The sequence below is a fragment of the Budorcas taxicolor genome, chromosome 18, assembly GCF_023091745.1.
Source record: "Budorcas taxicolor isolate Tak-1 chromosome 18, Takin1.1, whole genome shotgun sequence".
Classification (NCBI taxonomy): Eukaryota; Metazoa; Chordata; class Mammalia; order Artiodactyla; family Bovidae; genus Budorcas; species Budorcas taxicolor.
The window spans coordinates 17,355,931-17,380,148 of record NC_068927.1 but is presented as its reverse complement, the minus strand read 5'-3'; the positions used below and the strand labels follow the sequence as shown (position 1 = coordinate 17,380,148).

The window sequence follows — 24,218 nt, the reverse complement described above, 5'->3', positions numbered from 1 at the left end:
ACTAAAAAATTTACCTTTCTTACAATAGAACTTTCTTTTCTAAAATGCTCAAACCCAAAGTAATACCCAAAATAATATTTTCACATGAAAAAAGAAATCTGTCTTGATAGTTTTATTTAAAATAATTATTAGAGAAAATTGAACAGTAATAAAATTTAAGCCTTTTAGCTTATTATTTTCTATGTAACATAAAGGGACATGAAGGAATGTAAATATTAGAGATTGTCTAATACGGGAGTATAATCTATTTACTAAAGTTACTTCTGTATTTAGAGAAAATATTTTTACATGGCATGGTGTTGCACTACATAAATAAGAGTGGTGATAGTATAAACAGTTTTACTAAGATTGAACTGGATGGCAGAAATTGTTCTAAGTGCTTTGCAGTCAGTATTTCATTTGTTTTTTATAACAATTCTGTAAGTGCTTATTGCTCAGCTTACAAATAAGAATCTGAGTCTTTAAGAGGTGAAATAACTTTTTTTAAGGTCACATAACTGCTAAATGACAGAAACATAATTTGAATCCAGGTAATCTGATTCGAAAATCCAAATTTATAAGCACATTGCCTATAGAGTAAGATTTTCAAAAGGGAGGACTTCATAGCTATGCAACATACAATACTTTTTTTTTCTATCTTTTATCTGAGAGGTGCTTAGCCTACTATCCATCTGGGAAGCTAAAATTCTATCATTGTAGACTTACTGCTTTGGGTTTGTAAGACTTAGGGATGTCAAGAATCTCCAGTTAAAATGCAAATATTCACCTGAGGAATTATACACATCTAAAGGGATTATGGTGACTGCAGCCATGAAATTAAAAGATGCTTACTCCTTGGAAGAAAAGTTATGACCAACCTAGATAGCATATTCAAAAGCAGAGGCATTACTTTGCCAACAAAGGTCTGTCTAGTCAAAGCTATGGTTTTTCCAGTGGTCATGTATGAATGCTAGATGGACTGAGAAGAAGGCTGAGCACTGAAGAATGGATGCTTTTGAAGTGTGGTGTTGGAGAAGACTCTTGAGAGTCCCTTGGACTGCAAGGAGATCCAACCAGTCCATTCTAAAGGAGATCAGCCTTGGGATTTCTTTGGAAGGAATGATGCTAAAGCTGAAACTCCAGTACTTTGGCCACCTCATGCGAAGAGTTGACTCGTTGGAAAAGACTGATCCTGGGAGGGATTGGGGGCAGGAGGAGAAGGGGACAACAGAGGATGAGATGGCTGGATGGCATCACCGACTCGATGGACATGAGTTTGAGTGAACTCCAGGAGATAGTGATGGACAGGAAGGCCTGGCGTGCTGCAATTCATGGGGTCGCAAAGAGTCGGACATGACTTAGCAACTGAGCTACTACTAAAGGGATTATGACAGTGTCCAGGAACTCAGAAATGAAACATGGGTTCACTGGCTGTGGAGCAGCAAAGGAGAGCAGAGAGATAGACTTGGGAAACAAAAAAGAAGAGAGAGAGGCCAACAACTGACTAACCTGAGGACTTTTGCCAAAGGCTGAAAACGAATAGCCAACAACTTAATCTTTTTATGGTTCGGGACAGCAATTATTAAGACATTGAGTTTTTTTCATATTTCTTCAATATAGACCATTTACCATCTCTTTGATTCTAGGAAATACAGCACAGCTGATGCTAGTCAGCATTGATATGTTTTATTATTAACTAAATACCTCTCCTTTGTCTCACAGCAATCAGCAGGCCTTTTTACTGGAGAATGTCCCTTGTACTAATGCAAGCTGTGAGGGGGCGCATCGTATGTTTAAAGTCTACTGGGAGCTGATGGACCTAAACCAAATCAGAGATGCAGTGGTTGCCACCTTCTTTGACATTTACGAAGATGTGAGTTCAGAGCTCTTCTGTGTGTTTGGAATCTAATTGCCTTCTACCTTGTCTCACTTTCACACCACCCTATTTAACCAGACAATAGATGAGATAATGAAAGCAAACGAGTTAATTAAAGAAAACCCCTTTTAATGTTAAATGACAGAAAGAACAAATTAATTGATAACACTGGCTGATCAGAACAGTGAAATATGAAAGCGTCTTTATCTTATTTTATGCCTGTTTAGATGAAACCACTAGAGAATTATGCTCATGGCAGTTGTGCATGTGCCCAAGTAGAGAGAACAACAGCCGACAGATGACAGACCCTTAACCCTGAGCAGGATCACAGAAGAATGAGTTCAGTGTGCTCTCTCTCTTAACCTTGTGAGCTGGAGGTGGCATCTATTGCCCCAGATTCTTATGACTGTCCTCAGTTCCAGGTGGCCTGGTAAAGGCGCACAGGGTCCTGGTTTTCTTCTTTCTAATGTCAAAAGCCAGTTTTGGGGGGAAAAAGTAAATTCTGATAGAAATGCATTAAATTCCAGAGTTAATATGTCACAGTATATCGTTGTAAAATAACTTGATTATTTTAAAAAGTTAAATCTCCATCAGGACAATTACGTCCGACATTAACCCCGTTGGTTTTGTTTGGCTTTTGTAGGAGGCTGATCTTCAATTACAAGTATCTTCCAGGTCCTTGTTTTCCTCTGTCTCTCTGCTACCAACTCTTGTATTGATTCACTTTTTATAAGCAATTTCCAAGCATAAAAGTAATTGGGTAAAAATATAACAAGAGGAAAAATCAATAGAATTAACTGTAAATCAGCTTTTAATTTCTGTACATTAAAAAAACCATAAATGAAATTTAAAATTGCATCTAAACCTAGGAGATAAATTAGCTATGAAAGAGTTAAATGATTAACATTCTTAACATGCGTGTGTGCATGCTAAGTGGCTTCAGTCATGTCCAACTCTTTGTAACCCTGTGGACTGTAGCCTGACAGGCTCCTCTGTCCATTGGATTCTCCAGACAAGAATACTGGAGTGGGTGGCCATGGCTGCCTCCAGGGGATCTTTCCAACCCAGGGGTCAAACCCGTGTCTCTTATATCTCCTTCAATGGCAGACAGATTCTTTACTACTAGCACCACCTGGGAAGCTCACATTCACAACAGGCTGTGCTGTGCTTTGTTGCTCAGTCATGTCCGACTCTTTGCCACCCCGTGGACCGTAGTCCGCCAGGCTCTTGTGTCCTTAGGGAGTCTTCAGGCAAGAAGACTGGAGTGGGTTGCCATGCCCTCCTCCAGGGTATCTTCCCAACCCAGGGATAGAACCCAGGTCTCCAGCATAGTAGGTGGATTCTTTATCATCTGAGCCACCAGGGAAGCCCACATTCATAACGTAAAAAGGGTGTATTCAAACTGATACAAGTCACCAGAAACTCCCACTGGAAAAACAACATGATTAAGTCAATTTACAGAAAAAAAAAAAAGATGTGAGTAAAAAAAACCTAACCTGAAAGATGGATCCTCCCTGTAGCTCAGACAGTAAAGAATCCACTTCTAAAGAATTCTATTTAGAAAATAGAATCTATTTTCTAAATTCTTAACAATTGCAATGCAGGAGCCCTAGGTTCAATCCCCAGGTTGGGAAGATCCCCTGGAGAAGGAAATGGCAATCCACTCCAGTATTTTTGCCTGGAGAATCTCATGGATAGAGGAGCTTGGCGGCCTACAGTTTGTGGGGTTGCAAAGAGTCAGACACGACTAGGTAACTAACACTAACTAATGTGAAAAGATAGGATAAATGATTGACCTCATAAAGAGTTAGCAGAATGAAAGTTTAAATGAACACCTATTTTACCCCCAATTAAATTAGCAAAGCTTTCCACTTGTTTAGGAAAAAAGATAAGAAGCAGCGCAAATAAAAAGTTACCTTCTGTCTCTGATGATTGGAAACACTTCAGTAGTCCATGTCAAAGCCTTTCAAAATTAATGCATGGGGCTTCCATAGTAGATTAATGGTAAAGAATCCTCTTGCCAATGCAGGAGACATAGGTTCTATCCCTGATCTGGGAAGATCCAACCTGCTGTGGAGCAACTAATCCCAAGTGCCACAAGTACTGAGCCTGTGCTCTAGAGCCTGGGAGCCACAACTGCTGAAACCCACACAACCTAGAACCTGTGCTCAACAAGAGAAGCCACCACAATGAGAAGCCTGGACACCACATGCAACTGGAGAGTGGTTGTGGTGTGCAGGCTGCCTGCAGTGAGAGAAAAGCCCACACGGCAGCAGAGACCCAGCACCATGAAGAATAGAGAAATAAGTTTTATTCTTAATTCATGCAGATATGCCTGGAAGGAAATACAGAAGAGTAACATTTATCTTCAGAGATTTAAATTATAGGTGTTTTTTAAAATTTTATTTATATTTCGTATTCTCGGTTTTATATTTTTAATACTATTTTTATTTTAAATCTCAAGTTGAATAAGTAAGGTCTGTTTTTACATGATAAACATGTCATACATTTTCATCTTTTCTTTTCAGTCAGTCCAGTAGTTTGTTCTTACCATTTTTATGTTTTTTCCAGGGAATCTTGGACATTGTAGTACTAAGCAAAGGGTATACAAAGAATGATTTTGCCATCCATACCCTAAAAAATAACTTTGAAGCAGATGCTTATTTTGTTAAAGTCATTGGTGAGTATTTGTTTTATATGCTTTATTATTAAGTATTACCATCTGATTTTGTATTCTGTCAGTGCACATTTTCCAAAGAGTAAAACATGCTTCTGTGTAACAACTCTCCAAAGCAGAGAGATCACCTTCAGTACAACACAACCACCCTGTTCAAATTTTGCCAGCTGTCCCACCAGTGGCTTTTTCCTTTCTGATCCAGAGTCTGTTCAGGAATACTACTGTCACATCTGCTCCAGTCTGGAACAGTTCCTTTTCATGCCCTTAGCAGTTTTAAAGAATACAGGCCTACACATTCTTTGCAGAAGCGTCACTACATGGAATCTGGTGGGACCTATGCTTTGGCCTTTCAAAGCATCATATCAAGAAACACATGATGTTGCCCTGTCCCACCACCATGCTGATACCCTTGATCATCTGGTCATCTTGAGGGCGGCTAGTTTTCCCACCTTAAATTAACTTTTCCCCCTTTATAATTGATTAGTGTTTTGTGGAGAGGTATTCTGATACTTAGTATACTTTCTGCCTATCAAATTTTTACCAGTTTTAGAATCCATTGACAACTCCTGCCTAAATCAGCCTTCTATATGATTGTTGTCAACGAGTAGTTCTCTGATGCCACTGCTCCTGCAATTTTTAGTTGGTATTCTACTCTACATCTGCCATCTCCTCCACCTAACACATGTTCATCATAGAGATCCTGAACATGTTGTGTTAAGTGTGTGCCTAAGTATTTTATTTTCTTTGACATGATTATAAATGTCACTGTGTTTTAAGTTTAGTTTCCACATACTTGTTTTTAGTGTATAGAAACACAGTTGATTTTTGTGTGTTGATCTTATATACTACAACCTTGCTCAACTCACTTATTAGTTCCAGGGGGATTTTTTAATTTTTATTCTGTGTAACTTTATTTTTTTCTGAACTTTTTATTTTGTATGGGGTATAGCTGATTAACAGTGTTGTGACAGTTTCAAGTGAACAGCCATGGGACTCAGCCATACATACACAAGTATCCATTCTCCTCCAAACTCCCCTTCTATCCAGGTTGCCATATAACATTAAACAGAGTTCCCTATACTATACAATAGGTCCTTGTTGGTTATCCATTTTGAATATAGCAGTGTGTACATGTCCATCCCAAACTCCCTGACTATCCCTACCCCCACATCCTTCCCCCTGGCAACCATAAGTTCATTCTTTAAGTCTGTGAGTCTCTTTCTGTGTTGTAAGCAAGCTCATTTGTATCCTTTATATTTAGAGTCCACATATAAGGAATGTCATATGATATTTCTCCTTCTCTGTCTGACTTACTTCACTTAGCATGACAATCTCTAGGTCCCTCAGTGTTGCTGCAGATGGCATTATTTCATTCTTTCTAATGGCCAATACTCCATTGTATATATCCACCACATCTTCTTTATCCGTTCTTCTGTCAATGGACATTTAGGTTGCTTCCATATCTTGGTTGCTGTAAACAGTGTTGTAATGAACATTGGGGTGTATATATATATATATCTTTTCAGATCATGTTTTTCTTTAGATATATGCCCAGGAGTGGGATTGCAGGGTCATCTGGTAACTCTGTTTTTAGTTTTTTAAGGAACTTCCATACTGTTCTCCATAGTAGCTGTACCAATTTACAGTCCCACCAACAGTGTAGGAGGGTTCCCTTCTCTCCATACCCTCTCCACCATTTATTGTTTGTGGGTTTTTTGAAGATAGTCATTCTGGTAGGTATGAGGTGATATCTCATTATAGTTTTGATTTGCATTTATCTAATAATCAGAAATGTTGAACATCTCATGTGCCTCTTGGCCATCTATATGTCTTGTTGGGAGAAATGTCTATTTAGGGCTTCGGCACAGGCAGAAGGATAATTTTATCCTTCTGCCTGTGCCCTTACTGATTCCCACAACAGCACAGATCCATAGAATGCTCTTCAGACAGGAGACTTCCTGTGCTACAGAATTGGAGGGGTTCCCTAGCTCCCCTGAATCAGAACTAGCTCCTAGCTCTAATTTTTTTTCTCTTATTCCTGTCAGCTTTTAGAGCTTCTCATTCTGATTCTACTAATACTTAACACAAATTTCTAACAAACATATGTGAACCTATATTTCCTTGGATTGTTAAAATTTTAACAGTATCTTCACCTTTCACTTCCCAAATAAGATGAGACCTTTCAAAAGCTTTTGTCCCCTGCCTGCTTCCAGATTTTGTTGCAATAATGTGGAAATTTATTTCTGGATGATTGACTTAGTTTTACCTTTTTTTTTTTTTGAAGGATAATTGCTTTACAGAATTTTGTTGTTTTCTGTCAAATACCAACATGAATCAGCCATAGGTGTACATATGTCCCCTCTTGAACCTCCCTCCCATCTCACTCCCCATCCCAGCCCTCTAGGTTGATACAGAGCCGCTGTTTGAGTTCTCTGAGACTTACAGCAAATTCCCATTGGCTATCTATTTATCATATGGTAATGTAAGTTTCCATGTTATTCTCTCCATACATCTCACCCTCTCCTCCCCTCTCCCCATGTCCATAGTCTTTCTCTATATCTGTTTCTACACTGCTGCCTTGCAAATAAATTCATCAGTACCATGTTTCTAGATTCCATATATATATGTGTTAGTATGCAATATTTATCTTTCTCTTTCTGACTTACTTCACTCTGTATAATAGGCTCTGGGTTCATCCACCTCAGTAGAACTGACTCAAATGTGTTCCTTTCTTCAGGCTGAGTAATATTCCATTGTGTATATGTACCACAACTTCTTTATCCATTCATCTGTCAGTGGACATCTAGGTCGCTTCCATGTTCTAGCTATTGTAAATAATGCTGCAATGAATATTGAGGTACAGGTGTCTTTATCAACTTTGGTTTCCTCAGGGTATATGCCTAGGAGTGGGATCGCTGGGTCATATGGTGGTTTTATTCCTAGTTTTTTAAGGAACCTCCAAACCGTCTTCCATAGTGGCAGTATCAATTTACATTCCCACCAACAGTGCAGGAGTGTTCCCTTCACACCCTCTCCAACATTTATTGTTTGTAGGCTTTTTGATGATGGCCATTCTAACTGGTATGAGGTGATACCTCATTGTAGTTTTGATTTGCATTTCTCTAATAATGAGTGATATTGAGCATCTTCTCATGTGTTTGCTAGCCATCTGTTTGACAAAATTCAGCACCCATTTATGATTAAAACTCATAAAATATGGGCATAGAAGGAACCTACCTCAACATAGTAAAGGCCATATATGATAAGCCCACAGGAAACATTATTCTCAATAGTGAAAAACTGAAAGCATTCCTCCTAAGGTCAGGAACAAGATAAGGGTGTCCACTCTCACCACTGTTATTCAAGTTTTGGAAGTCCTGGCTACAGGAATCAGAGAAGAAAAAAAATAGAAAAAGAATCCAGATTGGAAAAGAAGAAGTAAAGCTCTCACTGTTTGCAGATGACATGATACTATACATAGAAAACCCTAAAGATAACTATCAGAAAATTACTAGAGCTAATCAGTGAATTTAACAAAGTCACAGGATACAGAATCAATACACAGAAATCACTTGCATTCCTATATACTAACAATGAAAAATCAGAAAGAGAAATTAAGGACTCAATCCCATTCGCAACAGAAAGAATAAGATATCTAGGAATAAACATACCTAAGAAGACAAAAGAATGTATATAGAAAATTTTAAGACACTGATGAAAGAAATCAAAGACAACATAAACAGATGGAGAGATATTCCATGTTCCTGGGTAGGAAGAATCAGTATTTTGAAAATGACTATACTGCCAGATGCAGTCAACTCAGTGCTATCTCTGTCAAATTACCAATGGCATTTTTCATAGAACTAGAACAAAATATTTCACAATTCATATGATTTTACCTTTTGTACCTTCTATTTTCTAAATCCTTAACAATTTATAGCCATGTTAGCCATGATCGTTTAAACTTAACAAGTTTTACTAGCTATACTGTCACCATATACTTATATACCACATGTTTATCTTTCTTCATTCAAATTCTGGAGTGTTTCAAGAGATTTTCAGAAAGGTGTACATAGGTTAATATATTTTCTGAGTACTGGTATGTTTTAAAATATCTTTTATTTTATTTATTTATTTTTTTTACCAGTGCATATTCTTTATTTTTTTTTAATTTTTATTTTTACTTTATTTTACTTTACAATACTGTATTGGTTTTGCCATACATTGACATGAATCCACTACAGGTGTACATGAGTTCCCAAACATGAACCCCCCCCCCCCCCACCTCCCTCCCCATACCATCTCTCTGGGTCATCCCCGTGCACCAGCCCTAAGCATCCTGTATCCTGCATCGAACATAGACTGGTGATTCATTTCTTACATGATGGTATACATGTTTCAATGCCATTCTCCCAAATCATCCCACCTTCTCCCTCTCCCTCAGAGTCCAAAAGTCCGCTCTACACATCTGTGTCTCTTTTGCTGTCTCGCATACAGGGTCATCATTACCATCTTTCTAAATTCCATATATATGTGTTAGTATACTGTATTGGTGTTTTTCTTTCTGGCTTACTTCACTCTGTATAATCGGCTCCAGTTTCATCCATCTCATTAGAACTGATTCAAATGTATTCTTTTTAATGGCTAAGTAATACTCCATAAAATATCTTTTATTAAGCACAGAATTGTTTAATTTAAAAATTTTAAATTAATTTTTAACTTAATTTTAAAAATGAATGAAAGATAGGTAATCAATAACAGATAAAAAGTTTTCCATATACAGTCTAAAATAATGTCTAAATGACAAGAATGGCTGAAATGGGAGTCTTTATTTCACATGTGTTATTTGATTATGATATTTGCTTTGTATTCACATGTTTTAAAGAAATAAAAACTGAAGACATTTTCAGAGAAATGAATGTGACAGGCAAGGATTTTTCATTTCAAATGTTAGTAAAACCATTATATAGTATTGACCTTTAGTTTTGACTTTCTATGATTCTTCTCCCAACCTGTACATTCATTTAGTGTTACAGTATTTATGCACAATTAATTCTGTTTTCTTTTGGTTCTGGCATTTGTGTAAAGTAGCTAATGTAAACTGAATCACAAAACCAAAAGTGAAAATTTTTATACTTGAAATATCTTTAAGTATACAAAGACATAATGTATAGTGTGGTTTAGCATGAAATGGTAAGATCCTGAGCATTGTCGTTTTAGAGAAAACTTACAGATTTCACATCCCATTGGTCATGTTTTAAGCTAATTTAATAACCAATAATGCACATAGCTCATTAAACATTTAATTGCAGTTTTCCATTTAACTCTGTGACTAGGCTGTCTTCTTAATTTCATTAATCGTTTTTAAACAACTTTGATTTTTAAAGTCTAGGGGTATTAGAAATTACTTTTTAGAACAGTTTATTTAAAGGGGTATGATAAAATGCTATAATAAATCTCTTTAGACCTTTATGATGTGGTTATAAATACTAATAAATTATAAAAGTTGATGAAATTATTAAAAATCCTTAAACTAGACTGTGGATCAACCAAGGTCACCTAGTTAGTAGAAAAACATTTATTGACAACTTAAAATGAGAAACATCATGTTGAGGTTGGACAGGAAACAACAAAATTCTATAAAGCAATTATCCTTCAATTAAAAAATAAATTTTAAGAAAAGAAAAAAAAATGAGATACTTCAAAACTAAAAAATTAAAAAAGTGTTCTTGATATCAAGAATCTCACAGGGCCCCCCCACCAAAAAAAAACACAGATAGTAGGAGGCTGAAATTTTATACCAATATCTGTCTTGTTGGGGCTTCCAAGTTGCTCAGTGAAGAATCTGCTTGCCAATACAAGAGACGTATGTTTGATCCCTGGGTCAAGAAGATTCCCTGGAGAAGGAAATGGCAACCCACTCCAGTATTCTTGCCTGGGAAATCCTATAGACAGAGAAGCCTGGCAGGCTGCAGTCCATGGGGTCGCAAAAGAGTCAGAACACAACTTACCAACTTGTCCATTTGCTCAGTCAAATAAACTATCTATCAATAAGAATTGATTAAATTATGTTGTATCCATACTGTTGTTGTTCAGTTGCTGAGTCATGTCTGATTCTTTGCAATCCCTTGGACTGCAGCACACCATCCCCCAGAGCTTGCTCAAACTCATGTCCATTGAGTCAGTGATATATTCCAACCATCTCATCTTCTACAGTCCCCTTCTCTTGCCTTCAGTCTTTCCCAGCATCAGGGTCTTTTCATTAAGTAAACAACAACAAAAGCTATGCTGTTAAATTTCCCTTTCTCATAGTGGGCCCTTTTGTGTGTTTTAGCTGTTGCTAGTTTTTGTTATAGTTGCTTACAAAAATGTTTTACTGTACTTGTGTGTGCTCAGACACTCAGCAATGTCAAACTCTTTGCGACCCCATACCTGATGCGAAGAACTGACTCATTTGAAAAGACCCTGATGCTGGGGAAGGTTGAAGGTGGGAGGAGAAGGGGACCACAGAGGATGAGATGGTTGGATGGCATCACCGACTCAATGGACATGAGTCTGAGTAAACTCTGGGAGTTGGTGATGGACAGGGAAGCCTTGTGTCCATGGGGTCGCAAAATGTTGGACACGACTGAGCAACTAAACTGAAACAATCAGCCCCCGGGCTCCTTTGCCTATGGGATTCTCCTGGCAAAAATACTAGAGTAGGGGGCAATTTTCTCCTCCAGGGGATCTTCCTAACCCGCCATTTCCTCCTCCAGGGGATCTTTCTGACCCGCCATTTCCTCCTCCAGGGGATCTTCCTGACACCAGGATCAAAACTGCATCTCCTACGTCTCCTGCACTGGCAGACAGATTCTTTACCACTGGTGCCACCTGGAAAGGCCTTTATTATACTTAGAACCATATGTTTTAAACAAAAAATTTAATTGTCCCACTTCTAGGAATTGAGCTCTTACTATAATAACTTCTACTTTGGAACATTTAGGAGTCATTTGTTTTGTTTTGTTTTCTAAAGCACAAAGGATGGAATTTTTATTTTGATGTCACTGAGGAAGTTACATCCTTGCACTGACTTAATTCACTATTAGTACTTTTTATTTGTTCCTCAGCTTGACATTTGGAGTCTTAAAATAGTAATTTCAGAGTGACATTTATAAAAACATTTCCTTTTGATTATGTAAGAGAATTTTAAGGCATTATTCTTTTTTATTTGTAAATTTTTAATTTGGTATTTATTTTGCTTTTTCATTATAAAAATAAGGCAGCCTATTGTAAAAACATTTGGAAAGTCTGGAAAAGTATTAATATTTTTAAAAAGCTGTGATCTTTACCACTTATTAGATACAGCTACTCTGAACACTGAGCATTCTGCTAGTTCCTAAAGTTTCAGAAGTAGCTGCAGCAATGAAAGCTGATGCTTTTAAATCCTGGAATCCATAATGACAGGATCTATAATTTATTTTAAAAGACAAACAAGAGTAGCTAATATTTATTGTTTATCATGTACCAGGTCCTCTGTGTATTTTGCGTGTGTTATCTCATATAATAATACCTACACATAATAATTTTTAATGACAATATTTGTCAAGTATAACTTTTCAAAATCTTATAATCTTACATATTCTGTAAGGAGAAAGAGAAAGTAGAAAATTTAGCTTATAAAACAACAAGTTATACTTCTGGTTCTTTTCTTCATTTCTGACTTTAGAGAGCACGTGTCATCCATTATCCAGCCTCATTCATTCAGCCTCTGCCTGTTCAAGGCTCCCACTTTTCTAGATAATTTTCTTGTATGTGAGCAGACTTATACAAAGTGAAAGTGAAGTTGCTCAGTTGTGTCCACCTCTTTGCGACCCCATGGACTGTAGCCTACCAGGCTCCTCAGTCCATGGAATTTTCCAGGCAAGAGTACTGTAGTGGGTTGCCATTTCCTTCTCCAGGGGATCTTCCCATCCCAGGGATGGAACCCAGGTCTCTGGCACTGCAGGCAGATGCTTTACCGTCTGAGCCATAAGAACCCTTTAAAACCAGACTACTTCCCTCTGTGCCAGGTCAGAGTGTTAAGCACCCGAAGCAAGATAGATCCTGTTTGGAATCATAGGATATGGAAGCTTTTGTAAACCTCATAAATTATTTTAAAACAAGGAAAGGTGAAGTGATTTGCATTGGCTCACACTTAATCGAATATCCTATACTGTATGATTAAAAAGCCTAAAAAGAGCTGAACTTCAGGTTTTTAGCCAGTGTTAGTATCAGGTAGTTACTTTGGGATTTGTTCTTGGTGAGTACTAATGACCTATATAGATTATGATTAATCTGATATGTACTGAAACTGACAACAACAAAAATCCTGTTGATAACAGAAGGTGAACTACTAACACATATATAAAATGTATGCTATATTGTGTTTCTCAGCAACATTTAATTCAGTTCTTTGTTTTTGTAGAAATTACATCTAATTATAATATGTTTAAACATTAAAGCTATGTTTAAACCGTACTGTGAACCTGTCACATTAATATACTAACAAAGATGAGAAATGAAAATAAAAATTTTCCTTTTATAGCCTATTATTTGAAGAAACCTAATGCTTTTCAGACTTTTAAAAAATTTTATTAGTTCAAGGGAGAAAGACAGTAAGATGTATGTATGTGAGTAGGTGTGTTCCTTTTTTTCTAACGGTAAAACTAAAGGAGGGTCACAGAGGGATTTAGAGATAAAGCCAAAGCTAAGTAAAATTTCAGTGTTCCTTAAAAAGCAGTATAAAGGCTGAAAGTAGCCAAAGACTTTTTTTTTCTGCCTTACGTCAAACATACATAGTGAGTGCAGCCCAGAAATGATACAGTCTAAATATGCCTTTCCTGCTGCAGTACCCATGTAGATGTCACTGGAAAAAAGGTCAGGTTGTTTTATAGCAAAATAATAATTTCAGCCTAAGAACAAGTTAACCTTTATTTGGGAGTTCTGCATTCCTAATTAAACAGTTATCAATATTATCAACAATATTAAACAATAAACATTCTTAATTAAACAATAACATTAATTAAGCCCAAGGATTAGTATTATTCCTTCTTGTGTCTTTAGTTGCAAAACCCAAGGAAATGCATATTCTATCTGTATTATATAGACAACTCTTTTTATAAGACATATGTGTGCAGACACACCTCAGAGATACTCAGGTACTCGGTTACAGATGACTGCAATAAGTGAGTATCACAATAATGTGGGTTAACAAGCTTTTTGGTTTCCCAGTACCTGTGAAAATTATATTTATATTATGCTTTATTAACTGTTCAACATCATTATGTCTTAAAAATTATAATTGTAATTTAAAAATATTCTATTGCTAAAATATGCTAAGCATCGTCTGAACTTTCAGCAAGTCATAGTAATAACATCAAAGATTGGTGACCACAAATCATTGTAACAAATGATGTTTGAAATATTGTGAGAATTACCAAAATGTGACACAGAGACACAAAGTGAGCAAATGCTGATAGAACAATGGCGCTGATAGATTTGCTTGACACAAGGTCGCCACAGATCTTCAATTTATTTTAAAAAAACACAATATCTGACAAGTGTAATAATGCAAAGCTCAGTAAAACAAGATATACCTATATAGTATATATGACATGTATGATATGTATATCTATGATACATTTAAATCTTCTCATTATTATCCTATTTCACACTATTACAGTGTGAAACTTCAAATTTAATAGAGGAAGTCTTGTTAAAAACAAAAATAGATATAGGAACTCAATTTTTATCTTGCTATATATAAAATGAAAGAGACCCATGTAATTTTGAATAAGTACTCTCTCAACTATGCTAAACAAAACACAGACATTTTATCTTGTACAGAAAATAATTGAGTGGTTCATTGATTTCCCATCTTATATAAATATAGGATAATGTGTTTTTTAAATGAGTTAGTGTCTAGTGACTGCATGGTCTTTCAAAAGAGTGTCATTCCCTTTCTGACCTTGAGTAATGTACTGGCCCAAGCTTCAGTTTCTGCTCCTGAAGAAAAAAGGGTGGGAGGAGGAGGGTAATTAGACTTACTTCACAGCCTTGCTTTGAGGATTAAGGAAGAGCATATATCAAACTTTATCATATGAACTTTGGGGGCGGGGTAGTACAAACATTTTTTCTCGAATAACATATGTTATTATAGAAAGTATTCACAAATATGTATAGTAAGTGAATGGTAGATTAGTGGTTGCTTTGGGCCAGGGGTGGGAATGGGGCGTGATGGCTAAAAGGTACACGGTTTCTTTATTGTGATGAAAACTGATTATGTTGATGATTGCACAGTTCTGGGAATTTACTAAAAACCATTGAATAGGACCCTTTGAACAGGTGAATGCTCTGGTGTGTGAATTATATCTCAGTAAAGTTGCTACAAAAATGAATGTATGAAGGGAGTTTTGGAAATACTGTAGATCTGTTTATCAGCACTTACAGTCACTATATCCAGTATCTTCTCCCACATTTGCACATTATTGTCTTCACTTTGACTGCCACTTAGTTTTTCTCAGTGAGGATCTATCCGTTTATGTAGCAAGCATCTATTGCAGTCAACTTGGAAGAGGAAGGTCTACGCACATAAAATAGCTAAAGGACAGTGAAAAGAATTTTATACTCAAATGTTGAATGGAACTATATGTATATAAGATTATTAAGGTCAAAGAAGTCTTCTGAGAAGATGATAGTTGAGAACCTAGATCCTTGAAAGATGGTTAAGGTTTGGCAAAACCAAAATGAGTAGTGGTATAACATTCTAGGAAGGAGAGGCCATGATCGTAGTAATAAAGAATGAGCAGATAGAAAGAAGTAGAAACTAACTCACCTCCATGTACTGTGTTGAAGATTAATAAGAGAGAATATTGATAATATCTTTGATAAATGGGCACCTATGGCAAAGAAAAGATTTTGTCAGTGACTTAGTAACTACAGAGACTTACTGAATTAATCAAGATTCTCCAGAAAAACAACATCAATGGAATACAGAGAAAAAGAGAGAAAGATTTATTGTAAGGAATCTGTTCATAAAGTTATGGAAGCTGGCATGTCCAAAATCTGCAGAGCCAGTGTCCCACTTTGAGTCACAAGGCCAGCAGGCAGCGGTAGAACCAGGAAGAATGGTGTCCAGTTCTTCGGGCAGGAAAAGGTGATGTTCTAGTTTGAAGACCCATCAGGCAGCAGGCATCTTCCTCAGGAGACGTCAGTCTTTTGTTCTGTTCACCTGGGTGGATGAGGCCCACACATTATGAAAAACAATCCGCTTTACCCAGTTTACTGACTAAATGTTAATCTTATCTGAAAACACCCTCACAGACACACCTAGAGTAATATTTGATCAAATACCTGGACACCTCATGACCCAGTCAAGTTGGCACATAAAATTATCTGTCACACTTACTATTTAAATTCTTCATCAAAAAAGTCTGTGATCAAGTGTGCAGATAAAGAAGATGAATTTTACAGCAATGTTCAGAAGAAAAAAATAGATGTTCATTAAAAAAATTGATGTTCTGACCTGAGGGCTTTGACGAGAGTAACCACCTAGGAATACAGACATCTAGGTGTGAGCTGACAAGACAGTAGAAATACAGTTGTAGCAATGGGTGTTCAGGTGTATAGCTTGATAAGATTTTACATAGGTACCTTCCCTTATAGCCACACTCCAATCAAAATAAAATATTTCCAGTGCCCAAGAAGGGTCCCTTCCTTATATTCCCTGCAAAAGTATAACCACTGTTCTGATCTCTGTCACCACAGTTTTTCCTTTTCTAGCTGTCATATAAGTGTAATCATGTAATATATACTCTTTGTGTCTGACTTCTTTAATATTGTGTCTGTGAAGTTCATCCAACATGTACGTTTGTAAATGTAATCTTACTGAACATATTTGCCTGTCTGTTTTTTTTGCCTTAGTAAGAGTATAAACCCCTTTCATGCCAACACTTGTAGGTCTCTCATGCTTTAACAGCTCCATGTCATTCCATAAAACTGTAGATGTTCCACAATTTATTTAGCATTTTCACTCTTAGTGGACACATAGGTAGTTTCTAATGTTTCATATACATGAATTTGATGAGTTGAGAGGCTGTGTTTTTAGTGTTAATAGACAATACTAAGTTACCTTTCCCAAAAATCACAGACATTTATATCCCACCAGCATAACACTGTCCAGTTTACCACATATTCATCTGAGCCTTCTAAATTTTTATTTCACTAAGAAATTTGGTTTTCTAGTAAATTTGTTTTTCACCATGCAAATGGTGAAAAAAATACAGGAGTCTATAATATTGAAAAGTAAGTCCCTTTTGCACCAATGTTTCCCAGTGGTCCAATTCTTCCCCCACCAAAGCAACCTCTTCTTTGTGTCTGTCCAAGATATTTTATGCACTTAAATAAGCACATGTGTTTATATGCTTTTATTTTACATAAATGGTAGTTCTAGACTTTGCTTTCTCCATTTAATGATGTATCTTAGAGATTATGCCTTAACAATATAGTCTAGAGCGCCCTCATTATTTTAACTATCAAACAGTATCATGTAGTATGGACACTGTTCATGTTCATGGGTTCTCAAAAAATGGAGAAGAGGGCAGCAAAGGATGAGACAGTTAGGTAGCATCACCAACTCAGTGGACGTGACGTGAATTTGAGCAAACTCTGGGAGATGGCGAAGGACAGAGAAGCCTGGCGTGCTGCCGTCCATGGGGTTGCAAAGAGTCGGACATGACTTAGCAACTGAACAACAACAACACAATGAATACAACATAATTTAGTCAGTTCTTATTGATACCAGTTTATTTTCATTCTCTTGTTATTGTAATTAATACCTGTAGAATAAATTCCTAAAAATGGAACTGCTAAAAAATAATATATGTACACTTTTAAAATAAACTCTGTTGAACTGTACATGTAGGAAAGTGTACATAAGTACAGAGGTCTACATGTTTCAACAAAGTAAATATACACATGTAAATACACCCAGATCAAGAAAAACATGATACCCGCAACCAGAAGCTTCCTCGTGCCCACCCTTTCTGCTACTAGCCCAGTTCACCTGAAGGTAACCAGTAATTTAATTTCTAACACCTTAGATTAATTCTGCCTGGTTTTGAATTTGTAAGTATTTTTTATTTTAACAGATGTCTCTTCATGAAAATTTGATGTTGACACTTCTATATAGGAGAATTCACATTTCCTAACCCCTTCACCAACCCAAAAGATTATTAAACTTTTTGAGTTTTGCCAACTATAAAGTGAAAAGTGTTGTCTTATTTTGCATTATTCTTATACTGAGTAAAGTTCTGCATCTTTCCATATGTTCAAGAGCCATTTGTACTTTTATTTCTATAAGTGGTTCTGTCCTTTTTCATTTCCTTATTGATTTATACCATAGTATATATTAAATTAATCTTTTGTGATATATTTTGTAAATATTCTTCATAGTTCATCATTTATCTTTGGTTTTGTTTTTCCTACAGACGTTTTTATTGGTCTTTGATTTTTTTCCTTTCTGTTAGGGTATAAAATTGATTTTTTTTTGTTTCCTGACTAGTGAAGCTGAGTATCTTTTCATCCTGGTTTTTTTTATTATTATTTGTACTTTCTCTTCTGGATATTGCTTCTCTATATCTTTTGTTTTTATTAGATTATCATCTCCTCATCCAAATCTAGAAGCTCTTTGTATGTTAGCAAGTATCTCTTTATATTTTTTAAAAAAGTTCATAGCCCCTTGTCATTTTTTAAATTTTATGGTAACTTTTATTTTGTAACAGCTTTATTGAGATGTAATTTACATACCATACTGTTTGCCCATTTCAAGTATACTATTCAGTGGCTTTTTGCATATTTACAGAATTGTGCCAATATCACCACAGACATTTTCATCACCACAGAAGAAGCCTATACCCTTTAAAAAACTTTTTAATTTTATACTAGAGTATAGTTGATTAACAATGTTGTGATAGTTTCATGTGTACTGCAAACTGATTTAGTTATATGTGTACCTATTCTTTTTCAAATCATTTTCCCATTTAGGTTGTTATACAATAATGAGCCGAGTTCCTTGAGACAGTAAGTCCTAGTATAGCAGTATGTATATCTCAATTCCAAACTTTCTATCCCTTCCCCCACCCCACCCTGCTCTCCTGGTTCATTCTCTAAGTCTGTGAGTCTGTTTCTGTTTTGTAAAGAAGTTTATTTGTACCAGTTCTTTTTCGATTCTGCATATAAGCAATATCATATTATGTTTCTCTGACTCCGCTCAGTATAGGAAAAACTAAAAATAGAGCTACCATATGATCCTGAAACCCTGTACCCTTTAGCTGCCAGCATCAATCCCCCAGCCCCAGCCCTCGGCAACCACTACTTTCTGTATTCATAGATTTATCTATCCTGGATATGTCATATAAATGGGGTCATATAATATGCAGTCTTTTGTGACTGACTCCTTTCACTTGCCATAATGTTTTTAAGATCCATCTTTGATGTAGCATGCATCAGCACTTTATTCCTTTTAATTGTCAAATATCCACATGAATTGTCAAATATCTATATGAATATTCCACATTCTGTTTATCCATCAGTTGATAGACGTTTGGATGATTTCTACTTCTTGGCTATCATGAATAATACTGTTGTGAACATTCAGGTACAAGTTTTTGTGTGGACATACATTTCAATTCCTCTTGATATATACCTAAGAATGGAATGACTGGGTTAAATGGGAATTCTTTGTTCACCTTTTTAAGGAATTGCCATTTCCAAAGCAGCTGGACCATTTTGCATTCCCATAGAAATGTATGACTATCCAGTTTCTCCACATCTTCACCCAAATTTGTAATCTGACTTTTTGATCATACCCATTCTAATGGGTATGAAGCCTGGTGTGCTGCAGTCCATGGGGTCGCAGAGAGTCAGACACAACTTGGCGACTGAACAACAACAAAATGGGTATGAAACGGTATCTCATTTGTTTGTTGTTTAGCTGCTAAGCCTTCTCCAACTCTTTGCGACCCCATAAGACTGTAGCCCACTAAGCTCCTCTGTCCATGAGGTTTCCCAAGCAAAAGTACTGGAATGGGTTGCCATCTCCTTCTCCAGGGGATCTACCCAGGGATCAAACCCGGGTCTCCTGCACCGGCAGGCAAATTCTTTACCACTGAGACACCAGGGAAGCCAGTATCTCACTATGGGTTTGTTTGTTTACAATCTTAACCTTTTAGTGTGTGTGGTTAAGAAAAAAAAAAGTAACATAAAATTTACTATCTTAACCATTTTTAAGTGTTCAGTAGTGTTAGGTATATTCATATTGTGGTGAACCAGATTCTAGAACTTTTTCATCTTGTAAATTTGAAACTCTGCACCCATTTAACAGCTGTCCCCTTTCCCTCCCCCTAAACTCTGGTAACCAGCATTCTACTTGTTTCTCTGAATTTGAAAAACTTAGATACCTCATGTAAGTGGTATCATACAGTATTTGTCTTTTTATGACTGGCTTGCTTAGCAGAATGTCCTCAAAGTTCATCCATGTTGTAACATGTGACAGGATTTCTTCCCTTTTTAAAGCTGAATAATATTCCTTCTGAGTGTATACGAGGTTCTGTTTGTTCATTCATCTGCTGTTCTTGTTATTGTTCAGTCTCTCAGTCATGTCTGACTCTTTGCAATCCCGTGGACTGCAGCATGTCAGGCTTCCCTATCCTTCACCATCTCCCAGAGTGTGCTCAAATTCATTTATCTACTAATGGACATTCATTTGGGTCGTTTCCACCTCATGGACATTGTGAATTGTGTACATTTCATTGTGATTTTGCTATACATTTCCCTGATCACTGATGATGCTGAGCCTCTTTTCATGAGCTTTTTGTATCTCTATATCATCTTTGGAGAAATTCCTATTCAGATCCTTTGCCCATTTTTTAACTGGGTTGGCTTTTTATTACTGAAGCATAAGAGTTCTTTATATTAATTATGTCTTTGCCCAGTGTAATTTTCATGTTATGAATCAAAGTCTACCTTTATTTTCCTCCAAGTAGCCAACTATCCAGTACCATTTATTGAATAATCCATCTTTTACCTTTTTTAACAAGCATTTATTGAACAAATACATTTGGCTAGGCCCTAAAAACATGATAAAAATTATGCAGAACTTTCATACTGGTACAAAGACAGACTTGTGAGTAAATAGTGTACTGTTTAGCAAGATAATGTTTAATGAAGGTTTAGGAAAATCATTTTAGGACAAGTGAAAAATAATGTCTGCCTAGAGTTGAACCCATGGCTGATTCATGTCAATGTATGGCAAAAACCACTACAGTATTGTAAAGTAATTAGTCTCCAATTAAAATAAATAAATTAATTTTTAAAAAGGAAAGGGAGAATTAAGGTCATGGAGTGTTTGAGAATAAGAGAGAACTAGGCACTGTGCTGGGGTAAGGAACTTAAAACATTAAAAACTGATTTGTAGATATAAAATATTTTTTTCACTGTTTCCTCAGGTCATATTTAATATAAATGCTCTGTAGTAAATAGGTGTTTTCCTTTGTGATGAAATATGTCGTTCATTTTTTAATTCCTTTGCATTTTATATACCCTTCCCAAGTATAAGATTTCTGTTAGAATGATTATCATTTCACATTTGTGGAATATAAATTAACATAAAGAACCATTTTCCTATGGATATATTTAAACTAGCTAGTAATCACAATTATTATTCATACAGTTCATTACTGAGTATTATCAGTTATTTTCCTTTAATTTATAACATATAGAATATTTACTAGCACATAAAGTGTGCCTTCTTACAAAGAAATTAGTTTGCATGAGGTGGTAGTAGTATAGTTATGTTTCAAAGCTTATATTGGTTATAGAAAGAATATTCAGATATCCTTTGTGGTGGTTGTTCAGTTACTCAGCTATGTCCGACTTTTTGTGACCCCACTGAAATAAGCAAGTTGACAATATATACAGCCTTGACATAGTCCTTTCCCAATTTTGAACCAGTCCGTTGTTTCATGTCTAACTGTTGCTTCTTGACCTGAGTACAGGTTTCTCAGGAGGCAGGTAAGGTGATCTGGTATTCCCGTCTCTTGAAGAATTTCCCACAGTTTGTTGTGATCCACACAGTCAAAGGCTTCCGTGTAGTCAGTGAAGCAGATGTTGTTCTGCAATTCCCTTGCTTTTTCTATGATCCAGTGGGTGTTGGCCATTTGATCTCTGGTTCCTATGCCTTTTCTGAATCTAATTTGTCTTGTACATCTGTAAGTTCTCAATTCACATGCTTTTGAAGCCTGTCTTGAAGGATTTTGAGCATTACTATGCTAGCATGTGAAATAAGCACAATTGTGTGGTAGTTTGAACATTCTTTGGCATTGCCCTTCTTTGGGATTGGAATAAAAACTGACCTTTCCCAGTCCTGTTGCCACTGCTGAGTTTTCCAAATTTGCTGGCATATATAGTTATGTTTTCCATAAAAGTTATCAAGGGTGCCTAAATTCTTTGACCCAGAAAATTTGAATAGATAAATGGTAACAGTCTAGTTTGAGATATGAAGTATTAAATGTTCTATTTGTTTTTTTTCAGTATAAGTTTTAATTGGTTTGTACTTCTCTGTCAGATTCTAAGTCATCCTTGGAATGTAGCTAACCAGCTGGGAAATAGGGCCAACAGGTGTATTATATATCCATAATTAATTATATTACTTATATATTTCAAAAAATGGCATCAGCTTGACTGCTTAATAAAGGCTTTTGAAATAACTGGCATAAAGTGAACAACAGAAATTTAACTTACTCAGATCCAAAGAAACTGGGTTGATTTTTACTTGTGATCATGAATCAATAGGGCATATTAATAGATTTTAGGGGGAAATTAGAGCTCACTTTAAATATAAGCCTACATTATAACAGTAATAATAGGCTTTTTTTAATTTTTCCACAGTTCTTAGTGGTCTCTGTTCTAATGACTGTCCTCGTAAGATAACAGTAAGTAACCTTAATTCTTAGTTGTAAATATTTCTGTTAAAGTTCTCTACATGATAGATACACACAAAATAGTTGTTATAGGTTAAATCAAATTGATGTTACTTTTAGAAGTGATTAAAGTGTCCTTCATTGCTCAAGTAAAGTTTACTAGGAATAAAGTTCCTTTCCTAAAAACTTTCTCACCTCACGGTTTATTTCCTTAATGAGTCTTCTCTGATACACTTGGAAAAATGACCACAGCTCCCATCATTTCTGGGCATCCTGCTGCCATTTCAAATGTGTAATACTTGGCCACACTTTATCTGTTCATATTTAATGCATTTCCCCAGACCGTAATCCCTTGAGGTCAAGAACCATGCCATCTTTGAATACCTCACCCATAGCACAAGGTCAAGCATATAGTAGATAAGTAATGAATTTTTGGTGTAATCTTAATATTGACTTGCTGTCTAGTGGAATGTTTCCATGAAATAACAAAATGTGAAAATAATAAGAAACTGTCAATTCATTTAAATTGTAATGAGAACACTACATTTTATTTAAAAGCATGAGTGCATTCACATGTGTGTATGTGTGTCTGTGTTGGTATATTCTTGTTTGAGTCTTTGTAGTAACCTCTGCTACATAAGGAATTATCCTGAATTTAAAGATGAGAAAACTTGAGGCTCAGAGAAATAAACTATCCAAAGTCATAGAGCCATTAAGTACTGTAACTAAAACACAGAACTAGGTATTCTGATTATAGCCTCATATTTTCAACACAACTTTAAAGCATTGCTTCATCATCAACGTCCTGTGTATGACTGGGAAACGTCCTATATTTAAGACATTTGGAATCCCTGACCAGAGATTTGCATGCAAAGATTTAATCTAGACTCTTCTTGAGAGCAAGACCTCTGGAGTAATGAAGACTGTCAGAAGTTGGTCTGTGAGCTGTGAAGCAAAGATGGTTTTTCAAAGACAGCCCAGATTGAAGCAACAGGGCCATGCCTTTGTATTCTGCATCAATCAGACATTGCATGCAGGCAGTCCCCAGGAAGGGCTTATAATTTGTACAAGCCAGCTCCCTTTGGCTGAGAACAATTTTTAGGTTAAGAACTCAGCTATGAGCTATCCTCAGCTAATACTTAGAGCAGCTCAGGGAGTACTGTCTCACTCCTAAAGGGGACCTCTGTCACCACAACCACTATGAGTACCACATGAGTACCTGGTCAGACATATCTGCTTTCATATCAAAAATGTGGACATATCGAAGGGGAGGTCTGAGGAGGAGAGATGCAGAGGATACCTGAGAATTCTTTGTACTTACCACTTAATTCTGCTGTGAATCTGAAACTGCTAATAAAAATAATGTCTGGTTTTTTTTAATTAAGTGCAAGTCTGATTAACTGGAGGCCAAAGATTAACTTGGTTATTCAAGAATTGTCTACCCAGTTGTGAAACATCCAGACCCTTTGTTCCTCTTCTTTTCTCTGATTGATGATATTCCCATCATGTGGCTCTTTCCTTACCCTAGTCAAGCAAAGTTCTAGCAGAAGAATTGGTAGAAAGGCCATTTGCTTAAGGCAGGTTATATTTCTGAGATCACTAGTGCTCCCATTCTCCATATCTTAAATTTACATCATATGGAGAGCAGAGTCATTGAGAAAGTCACGTAAGTAAAGTGCATCATGCA

The 24,218-nt window shown here is 36.2% G+C and overlaps 1 protein-coding gene across 1 annotated transcript in view; it reads left to right on the top strand.

Moving 5' to 3' along the window:
• ITFG1 (integrin alpha FG-GAP repeat containing 1) overlaps positions 1–24,218 on the top strand; it is a 297,927-nt gene that overhangs the window by 212,763 nt on the left and 60,946 nt on the right. The window contains exons 11-13 of the mRNA XM_052655911.1: positions 1,702–1,852; positions 4,427–4,535; positions 22,500–22,543. Coding sequence (XP_052511871.1) covers positions 1,702–1,852; positions 4,427–4,535; positions 22,500–22,543 — 304 coding nt within the window. The remainder of the gene's footprint in view (positions 1–1,701; positions 1,853–4,426; positions 4,536–22,499; positions 22,544–24,218) is intronic.